Source organism: Solea senegalensis, linkage group LG6 (assembly GCF_019176455.1).
Source record: "Solea senegalensis isolate Sse05_10M linkage group LG6, IFAPA_SoseM_1, whole genome shotgun sequence".
In the NCBI taxonomy this organism is placed as follows: domain Eukaryota; kingdom Metazoa; phylum Chordata; class Actinopteri; order Pleuronectiformes; family Soleidae; genus Solea; species Solea senegalensis.
The window spans coordinates 1,240,049-1,252,743 of NC_058026.1; the positions used below are offsets into that span (position 1 = coordinate 1,240,049).

The 12,695-nt window shown below is 39.2% G+C and overlaps 1 protein-coding gene across 1 annotated transcript; it reads left to right on the forward strand.

The window, feature by feature from the left end:
• Positions 1 to 6,706: 6,706 nt before the first annotated feature.
• On the forward strand, positions 6,707 to 12,150 carry LOC122770758 (CDGSH iron-sulfur domain-containing protein 3, mitochondrial-like). Its single transcript, XM_044027847.1, has 3 exons — positions 6,707 to 6,903; positions 7,991 to 8,107; positions 11,544 to 12,150. Exons 1-3 carry the CDS (start codon positions 6,832 to 6,834, stop codon positions 11,730 to 11,732), a joined length of 378 nt encoding a protein of 125 aa, XP_043883782.1. The 5' UTR covers positions 6,707 to 6,831; the 3' UTR covers positions 11,733 to 12,150.
• The last annotated feature ends 545 nt before the right edge of the window (positions 12,151 to 12,695 follow it).

Below are 12,695 nucleotides of genomic sequence, written 5' to 3' on the forward strand. Positions count from 1 at the left end.
ATCACAGCGTGTCTACAGAGAACACCCCCCTTGTTTTCAGTATTTTGGATTAGCCCAACCCACAGGAGACAGAAAGATTAAAGTAGCTCGACTACAAACATATCATATATAAAAACAGGGAACTAACTTGTCTTTGTTATGTTGCTCCGTCCGTCTTGAGTACGTGATCATATCAGAATTAGCATATTTCAATGTTTGAGTCTAATAATCATTGAGTGTAGTTATCTCTGTACGTAAGATACAGACAGACGTGTCAACACATCATACAACCACAAAAAACCTGAACTAGCCCTTTAAACTAGTTATTACCTCAGACTGTATTGCCACCTACTGTCCATTATGAGTTGTTATTTATTGCAATAGCCTTCAATGGATATAAATTCCCAAGAAAAATTGCGCTAACTGTAAGGTATTCACTTTTATTAAATGTCAAAATGGCCGACTGTCCACTGACCCAAAATGGCGGCGTCATCAGATGACGTGAAGAGTTTCTGAAGCCTTTCGCAGTTTATTCTTCTAGTTGCTACCGAGATTAAGCAGATGAAACCAAACATTTGGAAATTGTGCGTTTGAATTTTTTTTACACACATGCATATATATATATGTGTGTGTGTATATATGTATATATACACACACACATATATATATATATATATGTGTGTGTGTATGTATACTTTCTCCTGGACAAGTGTGCAATTTGCATGTTAGCAGCTAACAGAGCAAATTAGCCATCAACACAGAGCCTTTATAAAAGGATGCTTGGTACTTACTGACTTGGCCACTAGGTTTTTTTGATTTCTAAGAATGTTTTGCACTTCGTCCTCAAGTGTCAGCTTTTTAGTGCGTCCTCACACACAGTAGACGCATCTTTTCGTGTCGGACAACTAGTTGTTCTTTTAGCAATACTGGATAGACGGTGCCTTAATGACCGTAGATTTACAGAGAAACCCACAAGCCCAAAGGCTTCAACTCTGCTGGTGTTTTATATGTCGGGTTCTTTCTCAACCCATTTATACTTTTGATAGCTGACTGATGATTTCAAATGTTGAAATCAAATGTGAATAAGCGTATAGTGGTAACTCAAGTGTCAAATCATTCTTTTTTTCCTATCGTAATTTTTGTGTTAAGATGCATTGTTTTTTAATTCAAATTGTGCTTCAGAGAAGTGAGAAGGACTTGTTTAAAATGTTCTATTAAAGCTCGCACAGTGGCGACATAGGAAGAAGGCCGAGGACGGCCGAGATGTAAACTATCATGTCATGTGTGAAACATAGTGAAGCTCGTAGCAGCACTGAGGAGATGCTTGGTTTAACCCAGCTGCTCCTGTCCTGGAGTTGTGTTGAAACTTGGTCCAGCACAGAGACACCGGCTCCTTTTAAACAAACTTTATTCCACTTCAGCATTGTGTACAAAAGGTGTGAACACAGGAAGCTGGGGCCATTTGTAGTTCCGTCCTCATGGCAGCACTGGAGGTGGACACAGAGCTAGATTGACTATATGTATGCGCAGGGCGTTACTTTCAACTCTCTCTAGAATATAAGCCGGTTTGTTAACGTCCAATCAGTCATCACTAGTTTTTGAGGAAACTAGATTAAATCAGGACCAGAGTGTTATGATAATTAAGTCCACAGGAGGCAACTGACAATACGTCACTTACAACTTCCACTAAAATATAAGCTAACTCCTTAACCTCTGGTCAATTGTCGCCAAGAAGGTGAAAACTTGTAAAGTATCATTTGCAAAAACTGTCAGTGTGTTTACATGCGTGTTAAAAGTCCGATTTTAGTCAGACTAAGGTAATAATTCCATTTACGTAATGTCATGTAAACACGTTAATCCGACTAAAATCAAGCTAGTCTTAGTCAGACTAACATACCTGGATAATGCGATTCATAGTCCGATCACTCCTGCATGTATATGTATATGTATATACGCTTAGTCATCAAGTTGTAAAATTTCCTCCACCGGGTCTTTGACTCGGAAGGAGACATTCTCGATCTCCCTTCAGGCTTCTACACTGCGTTCCAAATTATTATGCAAATTTCCTAAAGAGTCGATTGAAATGCACTGTTGCAAATGATTGCGCATGGAGACAGAGTTCCAAAACATTTTATAGGTTGTAAAGAACTAAAAAAAGCTTGTTTGTTTTGTTGGATTTGCAGCATCAGGAGGTCATATTTACTGAAATCAAAAGCTATTTCTATCAAAAACATCAGGTCAAGTTACATTTGAACACAGGACCTGCTTATTTGATAGCAGCTTTAGCTTGAGCTGCTGTTTGGATGTGAACTGCCTCCCACCCTCATAGATCTTTTGCTTGAGGATCCTCCAAATATTCCTCACATTTGTACGAGTATAGACCTGGGAATTCTCGCTGTAGTAACCATATCTGGAAGGCTGGGCCGCCTGTTGAAGTGTGTAAATTTCACCAGCGTAAACAACTTTAGAAGCATGCGTCGCCCCGTTCTCAACTTAAACGTGTTAATCGTTTTGCCGTAACTCCACACGTCACCCCCCACTAAATAGCTCTGTGGGAGGGGCAAACGTATCAGTCGCAAATAAAACTTAAAACAATATCAATTGAAAACTGTGTCACTGGAGTTAGACACAGAGCTAAATTGACTATTTACACGGAGCGTTATTTACAACTTCCGCTAAAATATAAGCTAGCTCCTTAACTTCCAGTCAGTGGTCGCTAAGGGGAAACTTGGACTTAGCTAAAGTGTCATTAGCTAATAAAACTTTCGATATCAATCGAAAACTGAGTCAGTTTAGCTCTGTGTCTACCACCAGTGACAATTTGCACGGAGTGTTACAACTTCCATTAAAATATAAGCTAGGTCCTTAACTTCTGGTCGGTTGTTGCTAAGGGGAAACTTGGACTTTGTAAAGTATCATTAATGATAACAATGTACAGATAGCCCTAAGAAATTTAACATGGTCTTAAATGAAAAATGCATTTCAGCGTTGTGAGGGGACAACAGGTGAGCACGGGCTGGCTTATTGGAAACCAGGAAGTGATTGTGATGTCAAATGATTAATTTGACATCTCTAAACATCTCTGCAACGAAGCTCTTACAGCAATCATAGGAATATATTTGTCACATCTGCAGTCCCACCCCGATAATAGCGTAGCTTGAGTATCTACAAATACTGATGTCAGTCCGATGATGTTGTTTTACATCTTTTAAAACAACAAATGATCTTGGTCCGTAGCAGATTTGCTCTGTGTCTGGGCAGTAACCCCAGCGGGGGGGGTCAGTTTTTAGTGGGAATGTGTTTTATCTGCACACAGATTCTTTGGCCCAAATCGATGCTAACGATACTAACAACATGCTAATTTCTGATGCAAAGCTGTGACGTGTATGCATCTTCTGGCCGTTAGCACAGCTGTTAGCATTAACGTCAGTAACTCCGGTGTAAAACAACTGCATCGGACCGATATTAGTGTTTTAGATTATCGGTTTATAAGATGGAAAAGTGTTATTGAGGCGTCCCTTCTTAAAATGGCTGCCATCAAGTGATTCATGCTTTCTTAAGGGAGTAAGGGATTCTATCTATCATCAGGTTTTCTCCTGTGTTTATAAAAGTGTCTTCTCTGTGTTTTGTCACAATCTCGATCTCCCGTACATGTGACGCGTTTTAATGCTCAATTGTTTTTGTTAGCCGCTAATGTAGACGGAACTCAGAGCAGCTGATAAATACTGTAGCAAAGCCAGAGGGAGAAGGTTTGATTCTTTTGATAAGGACATGTGATGAGAAGGAGACACACGTTCATGTCCAGGAGAGATGGACTGAAGAAGGATTCCTGAAGCAGTTTCTTTCTCGTGTTGCACTGGGGCACTTTTTTTCAGCCCACCTGTAAATCTAAAGTACTTTTGTTTTTTTCTTCAATTTTGTTGTTGAGTTGTATACTTAATTATGTTTGTGTAAAAACACATTTGTTCTTTTAAGCTTTGAAGTTTGATTGAGTAAGCAAGATAATCCATGTTATGAATGTCGTACTGTGTATCTTATGTATTACAACATGTAAGCACCTGGAGGAGGACGACGAGGAGGAGGAGGAGGAAGAGGAGGAGCATCGATGGAGAGCAAGTTACCTATCGAGATATGAATTGCATGAAATGCAGTGACGTCTCTCAAAATGTGTTGCTAAATACCAAGTAATAACTATGCATCATTTTAAATGCATTGTTCCCTGATTTAAAAAGAAAAAGGAAAAAAGAAATGGAATGAGCACTGAAGTTTAAAAAAAAGAAAGGACAAGCACGTTGTCGTTGTACAGTGTATTTGAGAGAATTGATCAAAAAAGGAATTTGACAATATTCAGATTAAAAAGCCCTGTAAAGTATTTTGATATTTTTGTGTGTAAAATTAAAAGGACAGATTAAGACGACTGTTTTTTGTCAATAAATGTATTTTAATGAGTTGTTTTACATTTTCTTGTGGGTGTTGAATGACTTGGTTGAAAAGAGTTCAAATGCTAACAAATTATTTATTAGCATCCCACATTGAAGAAAAAAAACATTAAAGCTTTCGAGAATAAAGTGGTAATATTTTCAAGCAAAGTCTCAGATGTTCAGCTGCGACCGACGACAGGAAATGAGTCAATTCAGCCAAATTTCAGCCGAATTTCGAGCACAGAAATGTTGAAATCATACAGAAAACTAACTTATAGAACAGTCAAGTGGACAAATTGAGTTGCTTTTATCATTGGTAGTATTTTAGCCTCCCCTGACCACACTGGTCGCTGGTGTAGTTTCAGGCGTGGATGGGTAAATCATAACACAATGAAGATATTCACTGAATTTCAAAGTAAAAATGCTTGTTTTGAACTTCACAATAATAGCACATTTATTATGCAATATAAATCTGTTAATATCAAAAACAGAGAAAACAGAGAAATCTTAAACCAAGTGAATAATGTGGACAACTGTAATTAAAACACCAAACGTGTATTATTAATTACATGTCAAGTTATTATTAAATGTAACACATTTAATGTCTTATTACTATTGTAAAAATGATGTTGTTGAATACGGGCCACACGGTGATGTGGTGGTTAGCACTCTCGCCTTGCAGCGAGAAGACCCGGGTTCGAGCCCCGGTTGGAACTTTCTGCATGGAGTTTGCATGTTCTCCCCGTGTGTGCGTGGGTTCTCTCCGGGTTCTCCGGCTTCCTCCCACAGTCCAAAAACATGCAATGTGGGGATTAGGTGAATTGGACACTCACTTTAAATTGACCGTAGGAGTGAGTGTGAGAGTGAATGGTTGTTTGTCTCTAGCTGTGTGTGGCCCTGCGATGGACTGGCCAACTGTCCAGGGTGTACCCCGCCTATCGCCCCATGTAGCTGAGATTGGCACAGCACCCCCCGCGACCCTCTGGTGGAGGATAAAGCGGTTAGATGATGACTGACTGACTGTTGTTGAATACAGGTGGACATGTTGCTGAACACAGGCCATGTATTTTTATAATAGTAATAATGTCTTATTACTATTATAAAAATGATGTCGCTGAACACAGGCCACGTATTTTTATAATAGTAATAATGTCTTATTACTATTATAAAAATGATGTCGCTGAACACAGGCCACGTATTTTTATAATAGTAATAATGTCTTATTACTATTATAAAAATGATGTCGCTGAACAACACGTATTTTTATAATAGTAATAACGTCTTATTACTATTATAAAGTATTCGCTATTTTTATAATAGTAATAACGTCTTATTACTATTATAAAAATGATGTCGCTGAACACAGGCCACGTATTTTTATAATAGTAATACGTCTTATTACTATTATAAAAATGATGTCGCTGAACACAGGCCACGTATTTTTATAATAGTAATAACGTCTTATTACTATTATAAAAATGATGTCGCTGAACACAGGCCACGTATTTTTATAATAGTAATAACGTCTTATTACTATTATAAAAATAGTAATAAGACATTATTACTATTTTTATAATAGTAATAATGTCTTATTACTATTATAAAAATGATGTCGTTGAACACAGGCCATTTATTTTTATAATAGTAATAATGTCTTATTACTATTATAAAAATAGTAATAAGACATTATTACTATTTTTATAATAGTAATAATGTCTTATTACTATTATAAAAATGATGTCGCTGAACACAGGCCATGTATTTTTATAATAGTAATAATGTCTTATTACTATTATAAAAATAGTAATAAGACATTATTACTATTTTTATAATAGTAATAATGTCTTATTACTATTATAAAAATGATGTCGCTGAACACAGGCCACGTATTTTTATAATAGTAATAATGTCTTATTACTATTATAAAAATGATGTCGCTGAACACAGGCCACGTATTTTTATAATAGTAATAATGTCTTATTACTATTATAAAAATGATGTCGCTGAACACAGGCCATGTATTTTTATAATAGTAATAATGTCTTATTACTATTATAAAAATAGTAATAAGACATTATTACTATTTTTATAATAGTAATAACGTCTTATTACTATTATAAAAATGATGCATGTATTCATTATAACAAGATATGAACTGGAGGTCAGTTGTTCACAGAGCGATGACTGACAAGGCCCAGCACGTGCGGTAGAAACTAAAAGGGGGCGGGGCTTCCCCCGAGGGCGCCGTGTTTACAGTAAGCAGCCAAACACCGGCTCTGAAGCCTCGCGCCCCTCAAGCCCCGCCCACAGAGAGCGACTGCCCAGGAAGTTCTTCCGGAGTCCGACCGCGTTTCGTGAAGGAGAAGCAGGAGCCGAGACTCTCGGTCCATAAACCACATTCAGACCAGGTTCACTTCACCCGTGAGTCACAATGAACCGCAGCAGCACTTTGTTTACGGCAGTGAGCAGTTGGAGACGGTTTCCGGTCTCCTCCGCGTCCACGGTGAGTCTTTTTTCACTGACTCTGTGAAGGACATTTTGTGTGTGTAGACTTTTTACTCATGTGTTCAATGATGACATAACAGACCACACCTTCCTCTTCATCCTCTTCATCCTCTTCATCCTCCTTCATTTACCTTTGACACGTCGAACCCGGGTTGCCAGGTATGCGTGACAAATCCCGCCCACAAAAATAGCCATGAAACAGAACTCGGAGGTGCTGCGGAACGTCTTCCTGACTGTGTCTGTCTTCAGCTCTGGAATAACCAACCTGAACCAGAGTCTGTTGAGTTCTTTAGTCAAGAGCCACTTTACTACACTTTACTACACTTTACTACACTTTACTTTACTTTTAATTGTATCTAGTTTATTTTGTTTCTTTTCAAATGTACTGGCTTATGTTTACATTCTTACCTGTGTGTGTGTGTGTGTGTGTGTATGTTTATAAGACGTACAAATAACAAAACAAACAAACAATTGAAACGGATCAAAAGTTATGGAAAGGTCGTCTACGTAACTCTGACCTCTGACCTCTGAGTCAGGACCTGTTGGGTTTTTAATCGTTTAATCTCCTGATAACGTCAGTATATAATGTGGGGAGATCTTTTATGTGTTAACATATATATTATAGATATTAAAACATGAAAAGAATCAATGTAAACCCAATCAATGATTGATTCATCGATTGGCAGCTTGGGTTCATTATTGTTTTTTAACAGGTGATTCAAACATGATGTCGTTGAGTTATTCCATGAGATCAGCCGGAATCATAGCAGGGATTTTTCTAAGATTATTGTAAGATTTACATTTTACAATAATGTGTGCTTGTGTGTTCATGGGATTAGTAGTTGCTTCCTTTTAGATGTAACAACACCTATTTTAATTTGCGTGAACCATAAATAAAGTCTTAACCTCTGTGACAGAAGGTCGGAATTTGCTTCAGAGAATACAGCATATAATATTATATAATATTTTCTGCTGCGCTCTAATCTACAAAGACGATTCTGACCTGGCAACCCTGAAACCTTTTGTACTTCACTGTGTGGTCCAGCTTCAGTCTGAAGTGTCTTCGTGTCACATGTCGTCTCCAGATGCAGCGCCGCCTCATGTCCTCCAAGCCTGTCGCCGCCGCGCGGCTGCCCAAGAGAGTCAAGCTGACAGGTGGGAAACGCTACGCCTGGTGTGCCTGTGGACACAGTCAGAAGCAGGTAAGAGCGCCCCCCACAGGTGTCGGACTCACGGCACGGCACATTTCCCATTGTCTCTGTCGAGTTGACTTGAAGACCAGTTTGAAAGAGAAGTGGAGACTTGAATCTTTGTCTTGTGAACATTTGAGGTCATTTTTACTGTTTCCACGTCACAATGAAACTACAGGAGGTTGATATGTGTAGAGCTCCCTCATGTATATACATACATACACTACATATATATATATATACATACATATACATATATATATATATGAACCCACTACAGAACTCACAAGAAGCACGAGATCAAGGCAGCTCATGGACAACTGAGCAGAGTATATGGCTTAAAGGTACAGTATGTGAAATTCAGCCCAGTATTGTTGAACTTACATGTTGCAGCTGAACATCCATCACTATATCTCTTCCAAGTGTGTTGGAGAACCTATGTTAGCCTTCAGTTATCTTAACAAATATACAGTGGGTGTGGAAAGTATTCAGACCCCTTTAAATGTTTCACTCTTTGTTTCATTGCAGCCATTTTCTAAAATCAAAAAAGTTCATGTTATTTCTCATGAATGTTCACTCAGCATCACATCTTGATGGAAAGAAAACAGAAAAAGTGAAATATCACATGGTCATAAGTATTCAGAGCCTTTGCTCAGTATTGAGTAGAAGCTCCTTCTGAGCTAGTACAGCCATGAGTCTTCTTGAGAATGATGCAACAAGTGTTCCACACCTGGATTTGAGGATCCTCTGCCAGTCTTCCTTGCAGATCTTGTCCAGTTCTGTCAGGTTGGATGGTGAACGTTGGTGGACAGACATGTTCTGGTCTCTCCAGAGATGCTCAATTGGTTTAGGTCAGGGCTCTGGCTGGGCCAGTCAAGAATGGTCACAGAGTTGTTCTGAAGCCACGCCTTCATTATTTTAGCTGTGTGCTTAGGGTCATTGTCTTGTTGGAAGGTGAACCTTCGGCCCAGTCTGAGATCCTGAGCACTCTGGAAGAGGTTTCCTTCCAGGATATCTCTGTACTTGGCCTCATTCATCTTTCCTTCAATTGCAACCAGTCTTCCTGTCCCTGCAGCTGAAACACACCCCCATAGCATGATGCTGCCACCACCATGTTTCACTGTTGGGATTGTATTGTGCAGGTGATGAGCAGTGCCTGGTTTTCTCCACACATACCACTTAGAATTAACACCAAACAGTTCAATCTTGGTCTCATCGGACCAGAGAATCTTATTTCTCATAGTCTGGGAGTCCTTCATGTGTTTGTTGGCAAACTCTCTGCAGGCTTTCATATGTCTTGCACTGAGGAGAGGCTTCTGTGGGGCCACTCTGCCATAAAGCCCCGACTGGTGGAGGGCTGCAGTGATAGTGGACTTTGTGGAACTTTCTCCCATCTCACTACTGCATCTCTGGAGCTCAGCCACAGTGATCTTTGGGTTCTTCTTCACCTCTCTCACCAAGGCTCTTCTCCCACGATTGCTCAGTTTAGCTGGACGGCCAGGTCTAGGAAGAGTTCTGGTCGTCCCAAACGTCTTCCATTTAAGGATTATGGAGGCCACTGTGCTCTTAGGAACCTTGAGTGCTGCAGAAATTATTTTGTGACCTTGGCCAGATCTGTGCCTGGCCACAATTGTGTCTCTGAGCTCCTTGGGCAGTTCCTTCGACCTCATGATTCTCATTTGCTCTGACATGCAATGTGAGCTGTAAGGTCTTATATAGATATATATATATATGTATATATATATATATATATATATATATATATATATATATATATGTATATAGATATATATTATATAGACAGGTGTGTGCCTTTCCTAATCAAGTCCAATCAGTTTATTTAAACACAGCTGGACTCCAATAAAGGAGCAGAACCATCTCAAGGACAATCAGAAGAAATGAACAGCATGTGAGTTAAATATGAGTGTCACAGCAAATGCTCTGAATACTTCATAAATAAATGAAACTTTCAGTTCATGTGATTTTAAATCAAAGAACGCATAATAATCGTCATATCGTGATTCAATCTCTGACAATAATCGTACGTAAGAAAGTCTAGAACGTGACTTTAAGCTTTAATGATATTTATGTATATGTGTGTGTAACTTGCCTCACACACACACACACACACACACACACACACACACCCTGACTCTGATTCTGGGTGTGTGTGTGTGCTCACTGTGGTAACTGTTGACTTTGTCTTCTCTATGATTTAAAGGTGTAGTGTGTCATTTTTAAACACAGTCAGCTCCACACGTTCTCTAGAGAAAAGTGAAAACATTCATGTTCCATTCAAGAACATCATCGATCAACATGTTTCAACGTCTTATGAACCAGGAGAAAATAATGGTTCATTGCAGCTCAGTTCTTGGTTTGATACATGAGCTAAAAATGATGTGATAACACACTCATATGCACTTTGGCCACAGGTTGGTTTTATGATTTGACAAAAATGACTAATGACTATGATAAAGTGTGTGTTTGCAGCAGACTAATAACTAATTAGTTATGTTGTAGGCGTGTGTGTGTGTGTGTGTGTGTGCGCGCAGATAAATCAATTCCATATACATTGTTTTAGTTCTTAAATTTAAAAAAATGAAGAACTTTACTTTTTTTGAGTTAAATAACTCTGAGAAAAATGTTCAAACCCAGTTAAGCATTCATTTTCACAGATACAATTTTTATTTTATTAGTCATGTTTGTTCCAAATGAATGACTATATTATTGTCATGCAGGAAAGAGATTTGTTTTATTTAAGGAGCATTTTTATTTCACTGACCTCTGACCTCTGACATGTGGCTTAAACCTATAATGGACTGATTGTTTGTTTCTTAAAGGGTTTGCCTCTAGAAAACATCTAATATGCTTTAATGCTTTGGGGGAAACTCCGATGACATCACAGAAAAAATATCCACATATATATCGAGTATCGCCATTCAGCTAAAAAATATCCACATATGACTTTTAGTCCATATCACCAAGGCCTGCACCAACATGTAAGAAGATTCAAAAGGTTCTGGGGGAGGTCATGGGGCGACAGTCATGGGGCACAGCGGGTCATGGGGCGACAGGCGGGGTTATTGGGCAACAGGCGGGGTCAGTTAGGTCATGGGGCTACAGGCGTTAGACAGTTGGGGCTCATGGGGCTATGGGGTCATGTTATTGGGCCACAGTGGGTCATGGGGCGACACAGGCGGGTCGGGGGGTCATGGGGCGACAGGCGGGGTCACACCCTGGACGATCGCCAGTCCACATTTTTTTAAATCAAATTTCCGATGATGAGAAGTAGGCGAGTCAAACCCTGTTGGCGACAATAACAGAAGGTTCTTAAACTGTGGAAACAAGTGTGTTCTTTAGATGACCATGTGATTTTGTACATAATAATCCCCTCTGTGTGTGTGTGTGTGTGTGTGTGTGTTTCTCTGTGTGTGTGTGTGTGTTTCAGCCTTTCTGTGACGGTGCTCACAGGACGCTGGCTCCCGACATCGCCCCTCTGCGCTTCACTCCAGACAAAGAGGGCGCGGTCATGCTGTGCGCCTGTAAACAAACCAAAAACGCGCCGTACTGTGACGGCTCGCACTTCAAGGTCATCTTCCAGGATGTGGTGAAGTCGGTGAAAGGTGTCTTTAAATGAGCAGCGTGTACAAACCTCATTCATCTTGATTTTTACATTCATTTACACATGTTGTTATGTTGTTGTCAAAGTGTTTCACTGATTTGTTTTTTTGTTTTGCAGAAGTGATAATAACTATCAGTCAATGCCTGTGATTATAATGAACAGTAATCAATTGCTACCTCTTTTTGTTGTTGTTGTTGTTGTTGTTGTTGTCTATTCGTGTGGTCAGTAGGGGGCGGTCTAGTGTTATTAAGCAGCTGTTCAGTGGTGGTCGACCTTCTGACCTTGAATGACATAACAATAATCTATCATCATATTACAAGAACTCTACTTTCCAAATGTGGAGAAAATGTATCGCTCACAATAAAAATTTAGAATTAAGAGAACACAGAATAATGTACTTTGTGCTTGAGGAAGATCCTTCAAATGAAATCAGCGTTTCCACGGTGACGCATGAGGCCGGGTTTAGTTGTGGTGGAAATGTTTTGTTTCCTCTTTTTATCTCGTTTTGTTTCTGGAGCAGAACTTGAAAAACCTGAACACTGACGTTCATGTCGTGAAGCGCCGCTGCCTTCTAAGATTGTTTGTTTTTCCACTTGGCAACAAGTCTGACTCGAGCCGGGCTTAGGAGGAGGATTTTAAACACTGAGCTAAAGGATCAGTAAGCAACACCTGCACTAACACTGAGTAACTGAGTAAGAATCATGACGGCAGCTGACTTCATGCAAACTGAGCATCACTGTTCTCATTAAACATGATAGAGAGCAATGTTGTATGACTTTGATTTGTGTGTGTGTGTGTGTGTGTATTCATTTCAAGGGACGCTTCCCCAAGAACAGATAAATGTGTCATGTGATCATCAAACGTCAAAGTCACTTCTGTAAATTATAATTAAAGTTATGAGTGAAGGAAAACAATAAAAACAGACGTAACATAATAAAGATTAAAACTTTTCAACAACTGATGGCAAATCAATTTAAA